Raw genomic sequence first — 25,637 nt, 5'->3', positions numbered from 1 at the left:
CAAGAAAAGCCATGTTTGCCCTGCTCTGAAACTCCAGCATATTAACAGGTTCCTCACTAAATGCTTGTCAACCGGATAAATTAATAAATGCATGTACTGCCGGGCAGTGGTGGCGCACACCTTTAAACCGAGCACTCAGGAGGCAGAGTCAGGCAGAGCTCTGTGAGTTCAGGGACAGCCTGGTCTACAGAGTGAGTTCTAGGACAGTCAGTACTACACAGAGAAACCCTGTCCAAGAAAAGCAAAAATAAATAAATAAATAAATTCCTATACCCCTTCATAGTATCTGTGGTTATGGAATCCAGCACAGCCTCAGAGGAACATGGACCGCTGCACGGCATTCAGTTTCCAGGTTCAATTTGTCTTAAGTCTGCATCATGTCCTCCTCCTCGCCCCGCCCAGATCATTAAACTATAACTGTCTCCTGCACAGACCAATGCTGTCTGAGCCTGCACCGACATACAAATCCTGCTGACTGCTTGAACGTGGCCGAGCAGAACATCTCAGTGAGTGTGGAGAGACGGACCACAACTGTTAACAGCCAAATGATCTTGGGCTATCTTCAGGTTCTTTAAATAGCCGTTTAGTCTCTAGCTCTGGTTGTGACCTAAGGCCTCCTTTCTTTTCTTTTCTTTTCTTTTCTTTTCTTTTCTTTTCTTTTCTTTTCTTTTCTTTTCTTTTGGCATCATAGCCAAGTTTGACACAACCGGCCTCCACCCACCCAAAGCTAAGAATGTGAAAGAAAGAAACCCCACGAGTTCCCCACTTTGCTGTAGCCCCCAGCCTGATGACCCCAGCTATATAGTCTATAACTGTGTTGATTTGTGACCTTCTTTTCTGTGACATAAAAGGTCACATTGGTGGCCAGTACTCTCTTTACTGCCCAGTCTGCTGCCCTCTCACAGGGTATACTCCTGAACCTCTTTTCCTAAACTGGAATCCTAGCACACAGGAGACTGGGACAGGAGGTATAGGCAGCAAGCCAGCCTGGGCTACGTCAATGAGAGACCCTGCCTCAAAAAATAAAAATTTATCTTAACTGGGTGTCAGGAGCCGTGTCTCCCCAAAATTTACAGGAAGCACCGCCGTGAGGAGTTTTTGCAGAGGGCTTCACTTTCCAATTGTATTGAGAATAGTCTTATTGACCAAGCCTATCCCACACCCAAATTAACTGTTAATTGAGAGCTATCTGTTAGCAGAACCTGCCTCACATTCCAGACTATCTAGAGAACTAGGTGGGTCACCTTGTGACTTCCTGACCAAGGAATCATGACCTGACCTATCGTAACCTCTTGGACGTGATGGGCGTGGACCACGTGGCAAGACCCCGTGCCCCAGCCCCCCAAGCTCCCCATTCAGGGGCTATATAAGCTGTAACCATGACTCTAATAAACGGAGGCTTTGACAAATACGCTTAGCCTCCTTCCTGCTTATCAGCCTATGTCTTTCAGGTGGTGCCTCTCCGTGACCCTGGAATAACTGGCCAGCCAGGCGGGTTACAAACCCTAGACAGAGTAACCTGTCGAGGCGGTCGACAACTGGGTAGGCGCACGCCTTTAATCCCAGCACTCAGGAAGCAGAGGCAGGCAGATCTGTGAGGTCAAGGACAGCCTGGTCTACGGAGCCAATTCCAGGGATACACAGAGAACCTGTGGAGGGGGAGGGCAGGGCCTGGGTACTTAACCTTCTCCATGGTGAAATGTGTTATTTACAGTAACTTTAATCTATGTTTTCCCTCAAGACACACTCACTCATATTTGACTCGGGGAGGGAGACCTTTTTTTGAGGTAGGAGATGTTCGAGACAACGTTTTTCTGTGTAACCTTAGTTATTTTGGAATTCACTTTGTAGACTAGGCTGGCCTCGAACTCACAGAGATCCGTCTGCTTCTGCCTTCGTGCTGGGATTGAAGGTGTGTGCCACCACTGCCCGGTTTCTATTTTATTCTCTTAATGAAGAGTTTAAGTATTACGTGTTTTGGGGGTTTTTCTGGGTTTATGTGTCTATTTTATTTTGGTAAGAAATTCAAGTAACCCATGAACTCCCTCTGTAGGCAAGCCTTTGAAGCTTGCAAGCCTTCTGCCTCAGCTCCCCAAGTAGCTGGGTTGAACCAGAGGTGGTAATTCTGTATCAAAGATTTTAGCACATTTTCAGAGGTTGCCCGGGTTGCTTGCAGGTACCTGCACCGGCCCTTTTTGCCTCCACAGGCAGAGGCTGGTGAGTTCTTCCTAGTGTGCAGGCCTCCCTTTGCCTAACAGTCCCAGATTTACTCTGTGGGGCTTAATTTGGATATTTGTCTGTTTTCAAAAACTTTTTCAAAGTGTTTGCTTCCTAACTGGTGTTTGCTGCCCCATCCAGGCCCTCACTTACATTGAAAATGGAAGACAGAAGTTCATGGAAGGAGGAAGTGTTTGGAGAAGCGCCCCATCTGCCTCTTCAGAGAGATTTGTGCTGGAGAATTACAGTGTCTCAACTTGCAAGTGCTTAGGGAAAACAGGGCCTAGATTTGATCTCTTTCAGGCTAGAGTAGAAGGCTTGAGTGTCAGAATTTATTTTTATTTATTTTGAGATAATGCCTGGAATCAGTATAAAATTTGGCTGAAAATGGGCCTGGGAGATACAATTAGCAGAATTTAATTCAAAGCCCACAGGGGCAGCTGTGGAATTCCAAGAATCTCTGGAATAGGGGTGCCAGTGAGCCCCTCCAGACTTGCGTGGGAGGGCTTCTTCCTGACCGTGTAACACGCTCAAATCCACAGGAATATCTGTAGAACTTTCCTGGTGAATTCCCTTTTGGTTCTCAACACCTAGTTTAATATTTTATTTGATACACATGCGTCTGATCTTCCTGCCTCCACCTCCCAAGTGCTGAGATCTCAGGCATGTACAACCATGCAAAGTTTATGAGGTGAAAGGAGTCAAACCCAGGGCTTCACAATGCTAGACAAGCACTAACTACATCACGTGGGCTACCTCTTTAGCCCTTTTAATAGCGGTTTGCTATCAACTTCAGTGTCTGACCTAGTACCCTCCTAACTTTTGGAATATGTAGACAAATTTAGACAGCCAGTCTCCAGCTGGCTTAGCCCTGCAGCTACCATGTGCTAAGAACAGCAGCTAAGTCCTAGTGATTTCTCCATCTTTCTGTGGCCTCCTACCTGATGACCCCACCTATGTATTTTGCAACTAAAGCCTGTATTTCTGTCCTGTAGCTGCAGAAGTATAATTCTTTCTATGGGAGGAGGTCTTTCAGGGCAACTTAAATCCATGTTCGCTCTTTGTTTTTCCTGAGCGTCAGTACAACCTTGACACTTGCTACAATGAAAGAGCAAAGAAATCTACAGAACACCCTTATTGTGGGGCAAAAAAATGAACTGTTCCCATGATCAGGGGAAAACGCAAGGCAAACTGACATTTTCCCTTAAAAGCCTTTTTTCTTTGCAGCGCTGGTTTTGGAAGGCAGCCCTCTGTTACTTTAGCCTGCATCCCCTAGGAGCTCAGCATAACACTTGTGCTTCTATTTGACACAAAGCCAAGGCTGTGGAAGAGTGTGGCCTCCCTCATCATTAAGGGGCAATATTAAGCAAAACCAGGGGGGATCTGCTTGCTTCTGCATTTAGTTCCAGCATGTGGGAGGCAGAGGCAGGCAGACCCCCGAGTTTGAGGCCAGAGATCTAGTCTGGTCTACATAGCAAGTTCCAGGACAGCCAGGCTTACACAGTGAAACCATGTCTCAAAAATAATAATATAAATACGCCTTTAATCCCAGCACTTGGGAGGCAGAGGCAGGCGGATCTCTGTGAGTTCGAGACCAGCCTGGTCTACAAGAGCTAGTTCCAGGACAGGCTCCAAAACCACAGAGAAACCCTGTCTCGAAAAACCAAAAAAAAAAAAAAATAATAATAATAATATAAATAAAAATACCACCTGAATGAAGCAACTATTACTAATGTTACTAAGACCCTTTAAAGATATTTCTAAATACTCTAGAAATAATGTGAAGTCAGACAGTAGTGATATATACTTTTAATCCTAGCACTCGGGACGCAGAGGGAAGTGGGCAGATCTCTGAGGTAGAGGCCTGCCTGGTCTACAGAGTGAATTCCAGGATAGCCAGAGCTATACAGAGAACCCCTGTCTCAAAAAAGAAAGAAAGAATATGAAGAAGAGAGAAAAGGCAGCTGGAGAGATGCAGTTAAGAGCATGTACTACTCTTTCAGAGGACCTAAGTTTGGTTCCTAGCACCCACATTAGACAGCTCCCAACAGTCTGTAACCATAGCTCCAGCAGACCCAAAAACCTTCTGTTTTGTGTTGATTTCATTGGTTAATAAAGAAACTGCCTTGGCCATTTGATAGGCAGCCCTTAGGTGGGTGGGGTAGACAGAACAGAATGCTGGGGTATAAGCTAGCCAGGCGGCCAGGAGCCAGGCAGCAGGAACATAGCCCACTGTTCCTTCTACAGCACACACCTTTAATCCCAGCACTAGGGAGGCAGAGGCAGGTGAATCTCTGTGAGTTCGAGGCCAGCCTGGTCTACAAGAGCTAGTTCCAGGCCAGGCTCTAAAACTATGTGAAGCCCTATCTCGAAACAAAACAAAGAACTATTAGCTAAAGCAAGTCCTTCCTTCTGTGACTTGCTTTTGTTGGAAAAGTAGCTCCAGTCCTCAGGCCAACCACACTCCCCACTCCCTTCTGGGTGGTCTGTAGTTCAAGGACTAACTGGAGTGGGTGCTCCACTGTCTTCACTTCATAGCATCCTTTTCTTTTTTCAAGCTACACTCAAAGGCCTTATTTGCCCAAGAGCAGGAATTTCATCAAATGCCTTGTCCTCTTCTGACTCCTCTTCCTCCTTGCCCTTCTTCACCTCTGCTTGCAGCAAGGGCAGAGGTGGCAGCAGACAGCCACAGCCCCGCCAGCACACAGGCTGGCAAGCTTCCCAACCTCCTGGGCATGACCTCGTCGGTCTTTCTTTCGTTTGGCTCACTGACGGCCCTGTTGAGTGGATCTATGCCCACGCTGTCTAGAATCTTCTTGATGTCTTGGGCACAGAGGGAGGAGGTGGCCCCAAGGGTGATTAGCAGGTAGGAGGCAAATTCAAGCCTCATTGTTCGACCTCAGGCAAGTGTAAGAAGACGCTGACGCCAGGGGGATGAGGGTTTGAAACCATGTTTAACATTCTTTCTCAGAAGTCTTTCCTGAATCCCTTTTATCTTCAAAGACAAAAGCCGCCAAGGTAAGTGTGCGTCTCCCATTCCCCCCAAAGATCTGTTGAAGGCGTGGCTGAAGGCTTGGTCTTCAGCCTGTTGGAAAGGGGTGGAACTATTTCTTTCTTTCTTTCTCTTTTCCTTTCTTTCTTTCTTTCTTTCTTTTGTTTATTTATTTTTTTATTTTTAAGACAGAGTCTCACTGTATAGCCATGACTAGTCTGGAACTCACTCTATAGACTGCCCAGGCCTCAAATTCACAGAGCTCCGCCTGCCTCTGCCTAGGGATTTATGTGCCACCATACCCAGTATGGTGGAATTCTTAAGAGGTGGAGCTTGACTGGAAATTAAGTCATGGAGGGCATGCCCTTGAAGGGACTAGTGGGACCAGGTACCCACCCCTTCTCTCTTTGCTTCGTGGCCCCCAGGAAGTGAGCAGCTTCCTCTGGCACATGTCACACATGACATACTGCCCATCACAGATCCAGAGCAAAAGAGCTAAGCAGCCCTGGACGGAAACCTGGGACCAAAAGCAAGCATTTGCCAGGTGGAGGTGGCACACGCTTGCTATCCCAGCACCTAGGGCAATGGTTCTGAGCCCTCCTAACTTTGCAGCCCTTTACTGCACTTCCTTAGGCTGTAGTGACCCTGACCATAAAATTATTTCATTACATTTTTGCTACTAATATGAATTGTAATATAAATATCTGTGTCTTGATGGTCATAGGTGACATTCAGAAGATGAAGGTGGGAGATCAGAAGTTCAAAGTTATCCTTGGCCACTAAGTCAGTTAGAGGTCAGCCTGAACTACGTGAGACCCTAATCTCAAAACAACAACAAAAAACCAGGACCGGAGAGATGACTGTTCCATTATGAACATGCGCCGCGAAAGTGTGAGGACCAGAACTCAGATGCCAGAACGCCTGTGACAAATTGGGCATATTGCCGACTCATGTAATTCCAGCTGTTGGGGATCCGATAGCTTTGCCAGCCTCCATACATGCTCACACATGTGCACTGGTGCACATGTATGTGCACATGCTCATACCAATACAGACACACATAAATAAATAAAATAATTTTTTTTTTTTGATATTTCGAGACAGGGTTTCTCCGTAGCTTTTTGGTTCCTGTCCTGGAACTAGCTCTTCTAGACCAGGCTGGCCTCGAACTCACAGAGATCCGCCTGCCTCTGCCTCCCGAGTGCTGGGATTAAAGGCATGTGCCACCACCGCCCAGCTTTTAATTTCTTTTCTTGATGGGTGTATTGACACATGCTTTTAATCCTAGCACTCAGGAGGCAGACACAGGCATGTCTGTGTGAGTTCGAGACCAGCCAGGGCTGCAAAGTGAGAGCCTGTCTCAAAGTTTTTTCTTTTCTCCTCAAAAATTAGTTATCTCGGGCATTTTAACCATGATGAGAATCTGATTGATATGGCTTGAGATTTAAGGTCTTACTAAAGTAGACCAAATGTCCTTCCACTATCTCTGTTAGCTTCAGCTGAAGCCAGAGTCAATCTGAAGGAGTCTCAAATGAGGAACTGTGGGTATGGCAAGGGGCATTTTCTTGATTGTTAATTGACTTACAAGGGCCAGAACCACTGTGGTAGGTGTCACCTCTGGAGGGAGGAAGGGTTCTGGGCTGTTTAGAAAGTTGGCTGAGCTCCAGCAGAGGAGATAAACCAGTAGGCACTGTTTCTCCATGGTCTTCGCTTCACTTCCTCCCTCCAGGGAGCCTTGGCTTTCCTCCATAATGGACTATAACCTGTAAACTGAAATAAACCCTGTCCCCTTCAAGTCGTTCTTAGCCCTGATGCTTAGCACAGCAACAGAGAAGCCTGCTGGAAACGGCACTGATTTATAGTTCCTTTCCGACACACCTCGTCTGCCCCGCCCTAAGCCTTTCACTTTCATGTTCTCCGCACCAAATCCCCCATCACTTCTGGGCCCCACAGCTACTCATTATCCAAGGCTTGGCTCCAGTTCAGTTCTTCCACATGGCCCTATCCTAAAGGCACAAGCCTTCCAGAACTATCCCGGCTGCCCTGGGTTTGCTTTCTCCTGGCTACCCCACAGCACCCTGGGGATAACACTGCCTATATCTCCATTTATTGATGACTATCTGGCCGTGGAAGCTGGAGAAATGAATTGGCAGTACATAACAGGCTATTCATTTGAAGTCCGAGATACTAACTGCCCGACCTCAGCTTCCGGTAGTCTCCCTTAGTGCCCACGCAGGCTGGCCGATTCTGAAGGATCTAATTCCATATCTCGCTTCACCATCAGAACTTCAAAGGCATTCAGCTGGACCCAGAGACACTGTGCTCAGATTATGACCAAGCTAGTCGGCTGGCTGAGGTAGTTAGTGACCCGTGGGGCTTGCCAGCCAGTATCAAGACAGCAGCAAACAAAATGTTTCCCAGGGGTGCTGCTGGATGACAATTGTTCACCCTAAGAAAAAAACTAGCACAGTTGGCCAAAAACTTTAAAAGACTCCAAACCATAATTTTCTGGTTAGATGTCCTGGGATTGTTCATGCGTGGCAAAGGTTAGAGGAAGTGAAATAGTCATAAACATTCCCTTTCTGTGGCAGTATTGGTTTGGATTTGGTTTGGTGCTCTAAGGTGTAGTCTCATGTAGCCCAGGCTAGACACACATTCTCTTTTTAGTAGAGGATGATCTCGAACTCCTGATCTTCCTATCTCCACCTCCTAATGCGGGGATTACAGGTACGAGTCACTGTGCCTGGCTTTATGAAGTTTTTAAGAGATGATTTATATACCAGTCTTTCGATTGGATCCCCAATTCTGCAGAAAAGAAGCCAGCCTTGGAGGTACACACCTGTAGTCTCAAAATTTGGGGGTCAGGGGCAGGACTGCCTAAAATTCAAGCCCAACCTAGTCTATATGGCAAAATCCTACCTTTTAAAAAGTAGAAATATGAGCTGAGCGTGGTGGTGCATGCCTCTGATCTTAGTACTTGGGAGGCAGAGGAAGGCAGATCTCCTCGAGTTTGAGACCAGTCTGGTCTACATAGCGAGTACATAATGAGACTGACTCTCTCTCTCTCTCTCTCTCTCTCTCTCTCTCTCTCTCTTACACACACACACACACACACACACACACACGAGCGCGCAGAAACAAAGTGGGGCACACTGATGCACACCTGTAAATCCAAGTACTTAGCAGCAGAGGCAGAGGATCAGAGTTCAAAGTTATCCTCATCTTCCCGGAGAGTTCCATGCCAGCCTTGGCTACACAAGACCCTATCTCATAAAAGGAAAGGCAGGAGACTAGGCATATGGCTCCAGTCAGCAAACCGCTTGCTGCTCAAGCATGAGGACCTGAGTCTGGATCCCCAGCACCCACATAAAAAGTCAAGCCCAGTGAGCACCCCTGTAGTCCCAGCCAGAGATCACAGGAGACCTTCTGGGGCCTGCTGATCTTGCAGAGTCTGTGTGCTACGGGTTCCATGAGAGACCTTGTCTTATAAGGCGGAAGGCTCATTCTTATTGAGTGAGCATGGCTTTGTCACCAAACCTAGGCCCCACAGAGAAGAACAAGGGGACTGCCCCTCACAGATGGTCTCTGACGTGTGTGTCCGCACAATCGCACAGACACATTAACTTGTATACACATATACACAAGAGGGAGGAAGTAGAGATGGAAATGGGGCAAAAGGTGCTCATACACAAAAAGAGACTGTTGGCATGGCTCTTTTGCCACAGTCTACCAAGACTGAACCGGGTTTCTGTCCCTAACTGAAACTCACTTTTCCCCATCAGGAAAGTGAGGGAACTGAACTAGGTAACCTCCCAGGGCCCTTCTAATCATAAACCCCAAACTTATCACTCAGTGCTTTCTGTTCTCTTTGTTATAAAGTATCCAGTTACTTACTGAAGACCATGGCCTGTCTGAGGCCACCGTCTGACTGTTAGGGTTGTTCCCCGGGCCAATCCAGCGAGCACACTGCACACTTCAGTCTGTAAACTACCCCCTGGTGCGGGTGCTGTCTCACTCACTTTCCCTTTGCTGGGATAAGACACTCTGGCAGAAGCAATCTGAAGGAAGGAGGGTTTCTTCTGGCTCACGGTTTGAAGGTGCAGTCCATCACGGTAGGAAGTCATGGCAGCAGGAGCCTAAAGCAGCTGCTCCTGTCACATTCGCTGGGAAGAAGCAAAGAGCAATGAGTGCTTCTGCTTGGCTTGTTTTTTCCTTTTAATTCCATCCAGGATCCCAGGCCAGGAGATGGTTCCACTCCCAGTGGGAGGGTCTTCCTACACAAGTACACCCAGCGGCCTGTCTCCTGGGTGATTCCAGATGCTGTGAAGTTGACAGTCAGCATTGACCCACGCAGGTGGTACACAACCCGATTATGCTCTTTGATTTTGTAAATAAGTAAGAGTACATACACACACATACACACACACACACGTTCCTTTTCTTCATGTTTGTTGAGGGATACATGTGTATGTGTATTTACATGTATGTAGGTACAAATGTGTATGCAGGTGCACATACATGTCCCGGAACTTGCTCTGTAGACCAGGTTGGCATTGGCCTCAAATTTAGAGATTCGCTTGCCTCTGGAGTACTGGGATTAAAGGTGTGACACCCAGCTCAATTCCTCAAGAGCTCTTTAATGTGTCAAGGGGATTCTTCGGGTTTAGGTTGGGGCTTTGGTTGTTGTTGTTGTCTGTTTGTTTGTTTTGGGGATGTTGTTCAGGATTTTTGTGGATTTTTAAAAATTTTTATTTTATTTTTAACTACAGGTGTGTCTCTGTGGGGTACAGGCACTTGAGTGCATGTGCCTGAGGAGGACAGAAGGGACTGTCAGATCCACGGAACTATAGTTACAGGCCCTTGTCAGCTCCTCATTATAGGAGATGGGAACTGAACTTGGGTCCTCTGCAAAAACAGCGCGTGCTCCTACAGCTGAGCAATCTCTCTAAGGCCCTGTTTGAGTTTCTGGAGATAAAGTCTCAAACCCCTGCTCCTCCTGCCTCCCCAACAGTTGAAGTGAATCTTGGGTGGAGGTGGCCAGGCTGGGAACAGCAGAGATAGGAAGGAAAAGGGCTTGCAGTGGGGGATGAGACAGCCGCGCTGACTAGATAAGAGGGCAGAGAGGACTCTGTGAGAAACAGCAAAGCCAGTGTTGGCAGGCTCCAGCTGGCTCCCAGGAAGCAGCCCTATGGAACGTTCCAGAGACACTGTTGTCCTTTCACAAGTTTTTGCAGCAAACAAAATGGCTTCTCAGAAACCGTCACTGTCGGGGGGCTGGAGAGATGGCTCAGTGGTTAAGAGCATTTCCTGTTCTTCCAAAGGTCCTGAGTTCAAATCCCAGCAACCACATGGTGGCTCACAACCATCTATAATGAGGTCTGGTGACCTCTTCTGACTTGCAGACAGAATATTGTATACATAATAAATAAATAAATATTTAAAAAAAAGAAAAAAGAAAGAAAAAAACTGTCACTGTCCTGGGAAGATCACCCCAGACCTTCCACAATGAATGAGGGAGAAAGAGAGGGATATGTCCAGGGCCAGAAGCCAGGCAGCTGCCAGACAGACAGACAGACATGAGAAGCAGTGAACAGTAAGATATACAGAAGGAAGAAAGGTAAAAATCCCCAAGGCAAAGCAAAGATGAAAAAAAACAGGTTAAGTTATAAGAGCTAACAAGAAGTAAGCCTAAGCTAAGGCTGAGCATTCATAGCTAATAATAAGTCTCCATGTCATGATTTGGGAACTGGTTGGTGGCTCAAAAGTTTTTCTTTTGAGCCTGGTACAGGCTGCTCTTCCAGAGGACAGGGTTTGATTCCCAGTAGGTAAAGAATCGCCAGCAATACTGTATTTCTATACAGGCTATGATGCACAGAAGCGTGAGGACACCTGCTAATAGATGGAGAAGAGGATGGAGCAGAGTATCTTCACCCAGCAGGAAAGGGAGAAGACCGCACTCAAAGCTGTTCCCGGAGAAGGCTCAAGTGTAACACTTATGAAACGCCCATCCTGATTGTGACAGTCAGAGACAGTTGACCAGAGGAACTAATCTACCTGGCAGCTGTAAGCCCCGGTCTCTGGCCTCCATCTTTGGAGGCCCTGTCCCTGTGCCCGCCAAGTCTTGACCCCTTCCCAGAGGAGGGTCAAGACGAGCCCGCCAAAATCCTGACCAGGCCCTCAGTCTATTTAAACTGCTTCCCTGGAAAATTTCCTCGTAGTCTCCTCCCACCGCAACCCCCATCCTCTACCCCTCCCCTCCCCTGTAGCCCAGCCTCCGGATGCTTCCGAGCCACCCGAGTGCAGGAATCCCATTAAACCTGACTATTTCTTAATTTGGCTTGTTGTGATTTGACTTGATTGGGATTTTTTTGCGTTGGCAGAGAGCTCACGTTAGGAAAAATACCTAACAGCAGCATCTCCCGTGTTGCTACTGAAACTACAGAGCCTTCCTAAAAACGTTCATTTTGTGAACTGTATCTATTGGCCATTCGGATAATTTGTTTTGTTTTGTTTTGTTTTGTTGGAGACAGGGTTTTCTGTAGCTTTGGAGCCTGTCCTGGCTGGCCTGGAACTCACAGAGATCCGCCTGTCTATGCCACCCGAATGCTGTGATTAATGGTGTGCACCACCACTGCCCACCTCTTTTTTCTTCTTTCTTTTCATTCATTGGCCAGTCAGGTCTTTTCTTCCTTTTTTGTTTTTTGTTTGTTTGGTTTTGTTTTGTTTTGTTTTATGAGACAGGCTTTCTCTGTACTGGAACTCACTCTGTAGACCAGGCTGACCTCAAACTCACAGAGATCCACCTGCCTCTGCCTCCAGAGTGCTGGGATTAAGGGCAGGCTCGTTAATGTATTTTCTAGTCTAGGGAAAGTAGCTCAGTAGATGAGTGTTTTGTGTAGTTCCTGGAAGGCCCTGGGTCCATTTTCTAGCAGAATCTCACAGAAAGGGGAGAGGGGAAGAGAGGGGAGAGTCAGTCAGTCGCTGTAAGGTGCGAACCTGTGGGGGATTGGGCTAGCATATGCAAGGTCCTAGGCTGGATCCCCAGAAAGGAAGGAGGGAGGAAAGGACACCTCGCAGAGGCTTTCATAAAATTGACACGGAAAGAGAGCCTTTCCCACGTAGGTACTTTGCAGTCGGGGTGACATGAGAACAAAGGACAGCAGGGATTTGGGCCGGCTCTCATCGGGAGGGAAATGCGTGCATGGGAGACCAGGTGTGGGGCAGGAGCAAAGAGTGCGTGCACTACGTGCAGAAAGCTCTGGAACCACAGGCTCTGCTTTCTGCACATCTCCAGCCACCACAGGCCGAGCCCTGCAAAGAAACTGTAAGCTCCTATCAGGGATCTGACGAAACACCAAGGCACAACCCCGACCAGAAGATTTCAGAGCGGTCTCCCCGGGTTCTGAGGCTTAAAAGCCCAGCCATGGCAATTGAAAACATTCGCCGGCCAGTACGAGGTGGGGGGGAGCCGGGGCTGCAAGGCAGAAAAGGGCGGGAAAATGAAGCGCTAAAGAAAGAAAGAACGGGCTGCAGGGAGGGAAGGACCTGCTCCTGGAGCCAATGACTAGGGCCGTGGCTGCAGCGCCTGCGCCAGGCCGCTCGAGATCTCGCGGGAAGAAGCCGTTGCTCCGCGCCGGTGCTGCCGCTGCTGCTGCCGCTGCGGGGTGGTAGGTGGGACGGGGGAGGGGGAGTGGAGGCGGGAGCGAAGTCTCGCGAGAAGAGGCAGTTGCCGTAGCGGAGCCCTCTGGCTCTGGGCGAGAGTGTGAGTGGCTGAGAGCCGCCGGCGGAGCCGCGGACGGTTTGCTGAGCCCGTTAGTGCCGCCGCCATGTCCCGCTACCTGCGCCCCCCCAACACGTCTCTGTTCGTCAGGAACGTGGCGGACGACACCAGGTGAGAGCACCGGAGCAGCGACTGCGCGGGGGAGGCCGCGGGCGCACGGCGAGCGAGCCAGCGGCGGCCGGCGCGGCGCGGGGGAGGGGCGGGGCGAAGATGGCGGGGCCCGCGCGGGGCCTAGGCCGCGCCACCGGCCTCTGCTGGCCTTGCGGGAGCGAGGGCGGGGGCCGGGCCGCACCGCAGCCCTGCCGGCGTGCGGAACCGCACGCTCGGGACCCTTCCTCCCCGCGTGCACCTGACTTGTCCGGCCTGGCGGGCCGGACGTCTGTTTCTCATTGATCCGACGTCCACGTTCCACGGGGTGCACGCCCCCTCGCCTTGGAAGGAATTTTTTGTTGTTGAAAGAGAAAAGGTTGCCAGGCGGGGCGGCTCTGGCCGGTGATCCCCGCGCTCGGGGAGACCGAGGCGGGAGCATCGGCGCTAGTTCGAGGTCAGCTCGGGCTACGGAGGGAGCCCCTGTCCACCAAGTCGGAAAACAGAAAAAGATGCTAGTGAGAAATAACGGGATGGCGGGGGAGGGTGTTTGTAGCCTTTATCTTCCCCAGCTGGATGGAGGTTGGTTAATGGGTTAGAGATAATCGGGGAGAGACGGATTGTCGAGATTTGAGAAATTAGCAATTTTCCGGTTAAATGGCGTATCCCTCATGTTTCGCGGAAATCGCTTTGAAAACAGAATGCTGAAGAAGCCTCTCCCATTAGAGCTTCATAGTTAACTTAGATAAACTGACGTGGTACTTAAGTAGACCTTGTCACTCAGAAGGTTCTAGGAGTTCGAGGCCAGCCTGGTTTTCAAAAAAAAAAAAAAGGCTTTGTTTTTAGCGATTCTCTTGCTTTGAATTTCCCCGGAACTTTTTGGGAGAGATTTTTATCACACGATCATACTTATGTCTGTAAAGATTTTCTCTAGAAAAACTGAGGAGGTTTTTGTTGTTGTTGTTGTTGTTGTTAGTTTTGTGGGGTTTTATTTACTCATAAAACAAAAGTGGATAATTAACGGCTAGAAAAATCTCCCTTTTGTCTTTTTACATATTTGCCTTACCTTTTACATAAGGTTTTAGATATTTAAGATTTTTGTTGGCTGAACTGTTGAACAGTTTTAGGATAAGCTGGGGATGATGGTCCAAGCCTGTAATTTCAGCACTTAGAGACTGAGTTCCAAGGTAATTTGGACTAGGATGAGATCCTGCCTTAAAATAGGGAAATTTAGCGAGGCGCACGCCTTTAATCCCAGCATTTAGGAGGCAGGGGCAGGCGGATCTCTGTAAATTGGTCTACAAGAGCCAGTTCCAGCGCAGGCCCCAAAGAAACCCTGTCTCGAAAAACCAAGAGAGAGAGATTTTACTTTTCGGGATAGAGTGTCTCTGTAGACCAGGCTTCCCTGGAATTCAGAGATCCACCCGCTTCTGCCTCCTGAGTGCTGGGATTAAAGGTGTGCGCCACCACCACCGGTCATGATGATTGTGTTTAAAAACATACAAGACCAGCCTTTTATGAACAGTGAAGACTGGATTTTTAAAATTGTGATTGCTCTAAGTAAAATAGTAATAGGCTTATAAGCACCTCCTCCCTTCTCTTCCTCAAGACAGGATCTCAGATACAGGCTATGATCTGTCTTAGGCTGGGTTTTGAACCTACTCTTTATCCTGCCTTATCCATCTCCATCCTGGTTACTGGCATAAGATACCTTGCCCAGCACCACAGAGTGCTTTCTCTCACACCCCCTTTTCCAGCTCAGACTGTAGCCCAGGCTGCAGTCCTACCTCAGCTTTTCCAGTGCTTGGGTTACAGGTGAGCTGCCACACTTGGGTTTTTGTTTTGTTTTTTGTTTTGTTTTGTTTTTTTTTTTTTTCAGTTGTTTGGTTTTTGATGTTGTTATTGGGGGTTTGGGGTTTTTTTTGCAGGGCGGGGTGGTTTGTTTGGTTTTGGGTTTATGGGTTTTTTGTTTGTTGGTTGGTTTTGGTTTTGTGACAGGGTCTCACTGTGTAGCCCTGTTTTGCCTGGAACTCACAGACTCTCCTTGCCTCCGTCTTCACAGTGCTGGAGTTAAAGAATGGTGGGCTACCTGTTGTATGATGTGGGATTGTTTGTCTTTAAATCTTTGAGACAGTTTCTTCATGTATCCTGGAATTCACTCTACAGACCAGATTGGCCTGTCAGCTCAGATCCACTAGCCTCTTCCTCCAGAGCCCTACCTTTGAGATTCAGGAGGCTTGTTTGTTTCACTTTGGCCAGGACAGGGATATAGGTATCCATGAGTTATGCTACTATCAACCACAATCTGTACATTCCTTAAGATGATATTGAAATGTAATTGCAGGAACATGAACATAAAAAATTTGAGTTTTTTTCATGTTTTAGGTCTGAAGATTTACGTCGGGAATTTGGTCGTTATGGTCCAATAGTAGATGTTTATGTTCCGCTTGATTTCTACACTCGACGGCCAAGAGGATTTGCATATGTTCAATATCCTTTCTTCAGATGGATGATTAGTGAGGGGTGTTGAAGTTTGAAATTCAAGTTTTTATGTAAGTGGTGACATCTAAAAAAATAATCTTTTTTTTGTCCTCTAATGTCTTATGTCTTCAAATCTTTTAAAATTCTGATTCATTGCTCTATTTCTTAAAGTTAATCCAAAAATAAACGTTTAAATTCCCATCCATGCTGCTGAAACTCAAATCAGTGATTTTAATGTGATTTAAATTTGAATACGTTGGTTGCTACCACCTTTGATATAAGTCAAATTATTAAAAGTTAATGTATTCTTGTGCTTTGCAATTAAAGTTTAGTAATCTTGTTTATTATTTTGAATCACTTAATCAAAAACAAATTGTATAACAATGAGGTAAACTTCTTTAATATTGTCCCTAATTTGCTGTCCTCTGTTGTTACCTCAGAATGTAAAGCTGTACAGTTATGGCGACCCCAAAGAGAAAGCATGAAAGAACTTTTAGAGTAGAGTTCAACACTTAAGGCAAGTAGACAAGCCAAAGACCTCTTAAGGATCAGGCTTGAAGAGAAGGGAGAGTTTGGGAAAAGAAAAGATAAAGAAAAGCTGGAAGAAGGACAAGCCTAATGGGAGACAAAGCCTCGCTTTATCCACAAAGGGGGAAAAGGTTGTTTTTCAAAGTTAAAGATAAAGCCATCTGTCATATTTGACCAAGCATCTCATGACAAGTCCTTCTGACAAGCACTAAAAGAGTTAAAGGTCAAGATGAAGTTGAATGATGGCCAAGATTAAAGGAGTCATACCTGATGTATCCTACAGAATAACTACTTTCCTTTTTTTTTTATGTTTTTGCAAGCAGTTAATTTGCATAATTATGCCGGTTTGGTCTAGTGACAAAACCTGTAACATGAATTTGTGTGAGCCTTTGATATTGTGATTGTGGTCTTGTGTGAGTGTATTTTCTCCTACCTTATCAAGTTAAAGTACAGCAAAAATAACATTGTTAAGTTTAAATTCAGAGTAATTGGGCTTTAGACCAGATCATCAGGGGCTCTTTGGAATAGCATGAGGTATTTAGACCCATTCACAGAGCCCTACCTAAAGGGGAGAGACAGGTGCATGCTCTGGGGACTACTTAGGAAAACAGCTGGGGTGTTCTAGGGTATAGCCCTAGAATTTGTGGAGATAGTTTCCTTGTGGTTTGTTTTTGTTTTCTAAGTAGCTGCTGGTTCTTAGAATCCTGTTGGTCCTGCATTGCAAAGGGCCTTCCTGGTATGGATCACAATCAGGATGTATGTCCAGTGATCCTTGACCCAGAGTTTCAGGTGATCTTATTTCTGACCTTCTGTAAGGTTATTTCCCTGCCCAAAAGGGAGAGCGGGCGGGTGATGGGGTTTTGAATTTGGAGCCAGGAAACTTTCTTTTTGCTTAAATTCCATTTCTTGAAACTCTGACCTTGTAAGTTTCTGGTGAAACTCAGGGAAAAGTCGAAGGCTGCTTATATGGAGCCAGTGGTCTGGAGAACCTTGTGGATTTGTTATAAAACTTAAAGGATCATGCCTGTATCTGGTTTATTAAGTACATGGATCCAGTCTGGTTCATAATGTTGATCAGGGTTTATGTGGTTTGAGGTAGCCCAGGAACAATGCCAGCATTAGTTTACCTCAAGAGTATGTTGTGCTTGACAGTAATGGGTAGTTAGTATTCAGAGAATCCAGAGTAGGGAATAGGAAACTTTCTTGATGGCCAATATAGTGATACCTGCCTGTCCCTACTGTTGTTGCTGTGTCTTCCATGTACTTATTCCCAGTTGGCCTTCTCTTCCTATCTTTGGTTTAAGAAAAGGAAGGGTAAATTTAAAAAACTTACCCTCTATACCAAGATTCTGGTTTTAAGGCTGGCACCCCAAGAATACTTTGCCCTTATTCAATCTTTGTAGATCTTGATGTAAATCATCTTAAATTATACTGTCTCTTGGGGTAACAAAGTTATATGCCTGTTAAGTGAACTAACTCACATTACTTTAGCACCTAAGTACAGTTAACCTTGAGGGATTTTTATTTAAAGCATTCAAGGTTCTAAACTCAGTCTTTTTATAAAGTTGAAAGCATGGTTATTTGAGACCTTCGAAAACCTCTCCTGTTTAACCTACTTGTCATGGGCTCAGGAAGAGAGCTTGAAGCCTATGACCCTTAATTACTTTCAAACAAAAAGTGGAAATCTAGTGATTGGCTGAAGTAGGCTGTATTTTATCTGTGGAGTAAATATGTCAGTCTTGAAATAAATGTGTCATTTTGAAGATATTTTCTTGATTGGTGCTCCAAACTTGCACTTTTAATGTTTCAAGAAATTGAACTGGATGAGTTTAGGGTATGGTGACAATCCATTCCAACCTTTTCTCTCTGACAGGGCCCTTTGTGTACTTACCTCCCATTAGAATGGTGCTTTTTTAGAAAGGATGTCAAAATAACTCAACCAAGAGGTTCTCAGAGTACTGTTGGCAGACATGAGAGAGGCAGTTTCATTTTCCAAATGAAAATTGGGTGTTTTTCTACTTAGTGCTGGTAATACTGCCATGACTCTGCAGTGGGAACCAGTCTGAAATGCTTTCTGCAGAAAGCTGTGGGTTTAGGATCATAGTTAGGCTTTTTTCAGTCCAGGAGTCCTTGTGCCACTTGTTGAGAGTGTGCTTTTACAGTCTGCATGGATGGAATATGCACTTGGCATAGTGATTGAGTGTATTGCCTGATGCTGACTTAATATACCTATCAATGACTAGCATGCCTGACTTTTCCTGTGTAGTTCAAGGAAGACAACTACATGAAATAATAGTATTTATTGCCTGTATCTGAAAAAGCTCTTTTTTCTTATAACGCATACTCTGCTTGCTTGTCTGAGAACTGACATCTTTTTTATTTGAAATAAATATGAAAACAGTATTTTGGTTTTATTGTAAGAAACTTTGGTATCCACCAGAATTTACTGGCTTGTTTTTAATATCTTGTTTTATAAAGTTAATTCTTAGAACATGGGGGATTTTTTTATGGTGTAATCTTGGTAGTTCAGTTATAGCAGATCTTACTGCAACATGTATCTATCTACACGTGTTTCTTGAGAAGTGTATACTTTTTATACATTTTTTATAGTATAAGGTATAATTGGAACTGCTTTTATGCTGTATTAATGGCTGAGTCAACCAAATAGTTAAGTAGGGTCTGGATGAACCTATCATGTTATATTGGGCGATTGTGAATTGTTTCAGACTTTGCAAAGCATTCATTATCAAAGTTTACAAAACTTCTCAAGCCCCTTAACATTTAGCACATTTGAGGATGTTCGTGATGCTGAAGATGCTTTACATAATTTGGACAGAAAATGGATTTGTGGGCGTCAGATTGAAATCCAGTTCGCACAGGGGGATCGGAAGAGTAAGTACCCTAAGCCCAACATGTACAGTGTGTTGCTTTTTAGACTTAAGGTTTTTTTCTCAAGTCATTTCTCATAAAGAACTTAAAATTAATTGGGTAGTTGCGTGGGTGCATGACTGGAAGTGAATTCGTAGAATTAGACTCAGAAAGGCTATCTAGATTAAATGAGTGTTAGTTCCTTTCAACTTTTGTGTGTGTTAATTCTTGGAACTGCATGATTGTATGTAGCTGCATTTTGGTGCTACATGTTCTTTGTAGGCCAACTCTTGAATTTCAGATACTCTTATGTATCAGTTCCTCTGTTCAAGTAGTTAACGTATTGATTAGCAAACTAATTGTAAGAAAACATTGAAAAAAACCACTAATTTTAACATTGAGCAGTCTTTTGATAAACATTTTGAAGGTGAACAAAGGTTGCTATTTGCCTTCTAGTTATGCCCCTCACACCAAAACAAAGATGTACTTTGAGTTACAAGATACCATTGTTTACTTGTTTAGTGTAAGTGAAAGAATTCAGGAATGAGCCTAGTAGAGTGACGTACACCTTTAATCCCAGCACTCAAAAGACAGACAGGCAAAGACAGACATATCTCCTGTTTGAGTCCAGACTGTTTACAGAGTTCCAGGCCAGCCAGGCCTATGTGAGACTTTGTCTCAAAAACAGAGAGCTAGAGAGATGGCTCTGTGTTAAGAGTGCTGACTGCTCTTCTAGAGAATTTGGGTTTGATTTACAGCATCCATATAGTGCTAGCAACCTTCTGTAACTCCAGTTCCAGAGGAATCAAACCCTCTTCTGGGCTCTCTGGGCAGTTCATGTGCAGACATACATGCAGGTACATCACCTCTATATGTAAAATGTTTTAAGAAAAATAAAAGAATTCAGGACTGTTACCCTACAATATGAAGGTTTAGATGCTAAGATTTTAATGTTTCTAAGTATTTCTATTCTGTTCGTCTAGCACCAAATCAAATGAAAGCCAAGGAAGGGAGAAATGTATACAGCTCTTCACGATATGATGATTATGATCGATATAGACGTTCTCGGAGCCGAAGTTATGAAAGGAGGAGATCAAGGAGTCGCTCTTTTGATTACAACTATAGAAGATCTTACAGTCCTAGAAAGTAAGTGTGGGACACAATGATCTGTTATTGTTTAATGTTTATAGCCAGCTACAGTGGCATTTACCTGTGATCCCAGCTTCTCAGGAGACTGAGAGGGCCACATGAGCCCGGGAGTTCTAGGCTCACAATAAAATATTGTAAGGCCCTGTCTTAAAAGTAATGTTTATTAACATGAAAATATATGTGTTTGTGTGTGTGTGTGTGTGTGTATATATATATATATTGCCTTTTGTGTATGTTCAATGCTTCATTAAGACTCTAAATAGACATTTGTCACTGTTTGCTTTTTCTCATATGCTTTTTAACAGTAGACCGACTGGAAGACCACGGCGTAGCCGAAGCCATTCCGACAATGATAGGTAAATAATTTTGCTTTGAGAAAGACTCGTGTTTTTCGATTTCAGAGTGAACTTTTGCTCTAAAAGTAACAAATTTGATTAATATAGAATCTAATTTTTACTCTAATTGTATCTCTCCTCTGTTTTGAAAGATTCAAACACCGAAATCGATCTTTTTCAAGATCTAAATCCAATTCAAGATCACGGTCCAAGTCCCAGCCCAAGAAAGAAATGAAGGCTAAATCACGTTCTAGGTCTGCATCTCACACCAAAACTAGAGGCACCTCTAAAACAGATTCCAAAACACATTATAAGTCTGGCTCAAGATATGAAAAGGAATCAAGGAAAAAAGAACCACCTAGATCCAAATCTCAGTCAAGATCACAGTCTAGGTCTAGGTCAAAATCTAGATCAAGGTCTTGGACTAGTCCCAAGTCCAGTGGCCACTGATAGTATAAATCATGATACTTTCTAGGCATGTATCATTCATTTACTCATAGTTTGGTATACTTAAATTATCAGGAATACAATGTTGCAATGATGCGTTTTAAAAAAAATAAAATAAAAAACACTTGTTAGTTTTCCCTGTACCAGGCAATGGTTATAATTAAAATGATATGCTGTTGAGAAGCCACTCTTAAGAGTCCAGTTTGTTTAATGTTATGGGCAGCTACCAATTTGTGGTGTCTCTGTATATTTTTGTAAAGATCCTCATTTTTTATGCTTGAAGTATTTGGTGAAAAGATGTTGGTTGACCATAATTTGCAACATTGTCTTATTAAAAATAAATTTTCATATCCATATTTGGTAGAAGTGTTAACCTAGAAATGTAGCTTGCTAAGAAGATAGAATGATACAAAACTGAAGTTGTAGCCACATTACAACACTGACTGCTCAGACACATTTAGGTTCAGGGTGGACCTTTATGTCTTGTCAAGATGTCTAAGCTCATGGTGATTATTTATGATGCAATGTGGAATAGGTTTTGTTTTGTTTTGTTTGTTTGTTTTGGTTTTGATTTTTGTTAACTCCACTGTCTGGGGAATGATGCCAACTGGGTTAAATAGTATTTTCAGGGAGATTGAACTTTTCAGTGAAACATGAAGCCTTCCCTGCTTTCCCCTTCCTCCCCGCCCCGCTGGTTTCAAAGAATTGAAACGTAAAATTATACATAAGAAAAGAATTCCCTCTTAAGTTTTGAATGTGTCAGTGATGGCGGGAATCATTTTAAGGGGAAAAGACTGTTTTTAGCATAGTTTCTCTAAAATTCAACTATTATTATTTAGGGGTTTTATTTTGTTTGGTTTTTTTTCTGTTAGGAGCAAGTAGACTGAAAGTACAGTTTGTTTATATACATAGTGTAAAACAAAGTGAATTTTGATGCTTACAGCACTTGGTGTGTGTGTATGTTTGTATCAGAGTCTGCCTGTCCTCTTCATGAGGAAGGCTTGCTCTTTACACCTCAGTTTATTAATGTAGGCAAGTTGAAAGATGACACTCCTAGGTGATTCTGTGGTGCCGTGAATTTTTGGAAAATGTTGAGTTTTAAGCAAAGGCCACATCACTTAGTTTTTGATAATGTAGGACATGCCTAAAATAAGGAAGTGATACCCTTAAATATTTATAATTTCTAGTATTTCTCTTCAAGATCGTTAGGAGACAGTAAAATGACTTGAAATGTCCAGTGTCATTTCAGAATTAAAAGTAAGCATCTTTAAAATCTCAGACTGCTTGCTTGTGGAGGTGAGTGGAGATAGCGTGGGGGCGATCCTTCTAGAGGATTACCTGATTTTTTTCTTTCAATTTTGATTTTAGAAATTTAGGCCTTGCTTGTAGAGAATAAAAGATGGTTTATAAGAACTGTTTGTGGAATGTGTTTGGCGGATTAATTCTAGAATCTTTGTATATTTAATAGCATTTTTAACTTTCATTTCTTTACTGTTTGCAGTTAATGTTCTTGTTCTGCTATGCAATCATTTATATGCACGTTTCTTTAATTTTTTTAGATTTTCCTGGATGTATAGTTTAAACAACAAAAAGTCTATTTAAAACTGTAGCAGTAGTTTGCAGTTCTAGCAAAGAGGAAAGTTGTGGGGTTAAACTTTGTATTTTCTTTCTTATAGAAGCTTCTAAAAAGGTATTTTTATATGTTCTTTTTAACAAATATTGTGTACAACCTTTAAAACATCAATGTTTGGATCAAAACAAGACCCAGCTTATTTTCTGCTTGCTGTAAATTAAGCAAACATGCTATAATAAAAACAAAATGAAGGAAATAATGATTAACTGGAATTATTATAGTACTGAATGAGTCTAAAATAATGGAAATAACCATTTTTTGTAGATTTAGGAATATTTTAATCAGTGTTGACATTAGGTACAACTAACCTGTTCTGGGGATGATAGAACTTGCCAGAAATCTACATATTTTACATAGTACTTAAGAATTCCTTATGTCAAAATCACTTCATGATTGCTCACTAAGCCTCTTCAGTTAAATCATATAAGAGGTTATTTAGTAGTGTTGATAGGCATATGAAAATGAAAATTTGACAAGCTAACTATAAATTTATGTTTTCATTATTACAAAGTAGTATCAATTCTGCTCTTTCCTTTTCCTAAAGAAGACATGTTGGGTTTATGTTTATGGCATGATTTTAGAAGCTTTTTCATTGAATGTTCGTGGGCAGTTTAAACAATGACCACTGGGGGGGGTAGGTATTTTTGTGGATTGAATTCTAACTATTTTGCAGTAACAGTTATAACTGATTTAGTATTTATGCTGAGCCAGACATGGTTAAAGAGACTTGGTTGGTTCGTTCACTCTTCACAAAACCAATTTTAGGAAGATATTCCCCCGTATCCAGAAACTAAAGGCACAGTAAAAGCTACCAATGACAGAGCCAAGATTGAGCCCAGATTTGATGCTTAAATTTTTTAAAAACAATAGGTAAAGAGGTACCCCCATAACACTGTGCTCAGTCTGTTTTGTTAATTTATTTTTACACTCAAACTGTTTTAACTTGAGAAGCTTACACATCGTGTATGACATGGTATATCCAACAGAGCTTCACAAGGACTGTATACAGTTGCACTCATAGTGGCATCCTACTAAGACCCAGTGAGGATTTTCAGTTTTAAGCTAAATATGGGTCGTACTAAATTTCATAGTCAGTGAGAACCTCTTGTGTCTACACTGGGCTCTATTGAATAGGACATTTGTGTCGAGACTCAAATGAAGGCTGACACTTCACCTTTCTTTTTACTTAAGCTCTCTGTTCTTTTTTCCCCCTCTAAATAAGCCAAGTAAGCAAGAAGAAAAGTGAGAGGTGATGAATGCTTCAGTGAGAAAGAACAGGTGCTACATAGAGTTTGAGCTATTAAGTTACAACCTAGGGAAAAGACCTGGGAACTACTGTACTATTCTCTTGAAATTTTGGCCCAGTAAGCTGCTACATCCAGTTCAACTAACAAAATCCTGTATACCACAGAGAAGAATAAAGAGAAAACCAAACTGACAAACATCCTTCTTTTATTTAAGACCAAACTGCAGCTGGAATACCCAGTACAGTTCTGCTTACTACACTTCAAGAAAGATCTGAAAGCGGAAAAAAGAACCAAAGAAGGGCAGTTCAAGCGACCAAAGGGTGGGTGGAAGGTGCTGCAGTATGAATACTGTACGAATATTTTGACTCTGGTCTGAAAAGATAAAAGAATTATCGAAAACTACATGGAATAATTGAAGTCCCTTCAAGTTTGAAAGTAAGCATTTTAGGACAAATAAAAGGAAATTCAACTTTGTACTTGTGGAAACTAATCCCTAAATATGAACAGGTATATATTGACTCACGGGTGGCAGATCCAGGATAACTTACTGGTAACTAGGATGTCTGAATATCAAGGAAGACAGCCATAGTCTCTTAATAGTGCCTCTCTTGGTCTGTCTCAAACTAAATTGAATGGTAAAGGTATGGTCCAATATAAAATTTTTCTTGGTTATCTTAAAAATCAGTTCCACTTAACGCCAGTGTTGGCAGGTCTTGCCTTTGTTTATTCCAGTGCCAGTATTTTCTGCTTAACTGTTTGTTTTGTTGGCATCTGAGTTTATTTACTTGTATACCATGTATAGTTTACATCTAACCACTCCTTCCCAGGTTAATTCCACTTATACTTGACATCCAACCATGAGGGCCCATCTCTTTCTCACCTCTTGCCTAGACAGTATGTTCAACAGATATTTATTGAATCCTTACTGTGGGCAAAACATACTGGACAATTGGAGAAGAATAGATAATTACTTTATCTAGTAAGTACATACTGAGCACAATCTAGTGAGTCATTACAGTATGGCCACATTTTGAAGTGTATTATGGCGATTTTTCATATCATTCATATCCTAATGTAATTATAAAATTATACTATCAAAGATAAGTAATTTTATGGTTGTCTGCCATTTAAAATTATCTAGTATTTGTATTCCATGACTACAAATAAGAAAACCTGTGATAAGCAGATTTACTGTGCAGTGATTAATATGCTAGAGTAATAACTAAATTGTTCACTCCTGGCTCAGTCAAACAAATAGATAATCCCCAGAATAACAAGTATTTAACTTTGCATTAAAGCAGACCCTGGGTGCTATAATTAGATTATTTTGAGGCAGACAGCTGTTACCCCAGTGACTTAGTATATTCTGTATTGGGAAAAAAATGTTTACCAGATGAGACTTTTTAGTGATATACTTGTACATTTTATAGGGGACATATTCTGTGTATAGCTGATAACTTTGTAGTGTCACAAATGTTTTTGATTCCTTGGTTCCTTGTTAGGATATGAACCTGTTTATCAACATTGATTTCATCACATTTGAATTTTTGTTGTATTTTTGCCACATTTAAAATTGTCAAAAATCTGAAATCTGGAAACAGTGTAAAGCCTTTTATAACAATTTTTAAAATGTAATAGGATTACACATAAATGAAGGGAGGTAAAATGAAGGTTATTTGTGTTAAACGAACTTTTCAGCCTGCCCAAACTTAAAAAGGCAGCAGGTACCAGGTGAGAATTACAAATTTTGGCTTCGTTTTTGTTGCTGTTTTTATTTTGGATCAAGTTGGAAATGCTTTTATAGTTTTATTTTCAAGGACACAATAAAAATTGATAAAAACTGAATTTAGCATTTATTTCAAGATTATAAATC

General features: G+C 43.2%; 1 protein-coding gene across 4 annotated transcripts; it reads left to right on the top strand.

Annotated features, from left to right (window-relative positions):
• The first annotated feature begins 12,928 nt into the window (after window positions 1-12,928).
• Srsf10 (serine and arginine rich splicing factor 10) lies at window positions 12,929-25,609 on the top strand. Of its 4 annotated transcripts, XM_057783737.1 has the most exons (7): window positions 12,931-13,100; window positions 15,462-15,568; window positions 18,876-18,977; window positions 19,937-20,099; window positions 20,408-20,458; window positions 20,590-20,691; window positions 23,979-25,609. In XM_057783737.1, the coding sequence occupies exons 1-7, from the start codon at window positions 13,036-13,038 to the stop codon at window positions 24,037-24,039; spliced, it is 651 nt and encodes a 216-aa protein (XP_057639720.1). In that variant the 5' UTR covers window positions 12,931-13,035; the 3' UTR covers window positions 24,040-25,609. The 4 variants fall into 4 exon arrangements, with proteins under 4 accessions (XP_057639718.1, XP_057639720.1, XP_057639717.1 ...); XM_057783735.1 differs by lacking the exon at window positions 23,979-25,609 and having other exon boundaries at window positions 12,929-13,100; window positions 20,411-20,458; window positions 20,590-21,067; XM_057783734.1 differs by lacking the exon at window positions 23,979-25,609 and having other exon boundaries at window positions 20,590-21,067.
• The last annotated feature ends 28 nt before the right edge of the window (window positions 25,610-25,637 follow it).

The sequence above is a fragment of the Chionomys nivalis genome, chromosome 11, assembly GCF_950005125.1.
Source record: "Chionomys nivalis chromosome 11, mChiNiv1.1, whole genome shotgun sequence".
NCBI lineage: Eukaryota > Metazoa > Chordata > Mammalia > Rodentia > Cricetidae > Chionomys > Chionomys nivalis.
This window is presented reverse-complemented; position numbering and strand designations above follow the sequence as displayed.

Bases quoted from the DNA above. Each gene is read 5' to 3' on its own strand.
- Srsf10 (XM_057783734.1), top strand. From the start codon at position 13,036: ATGTCCCGCTACCTGCGCCCCCCCAACACGTCTCTGTTCGTCAGGAAC. The intron at 20,100-20,407 runs GTAAGTGTGGGA...GCTTTTTAACAG, and splicing joins AGATCTTACAGTCCTAGAAA to TAGACCGACTGGAAGACCAC. The intron at 20,459-20,589 runs GTAAATAATTTT...CTGTTTTGAAAG, and splicing joins AGCCATTCCGACAATGATAG to ATTCAAACACCGAAATCGAT.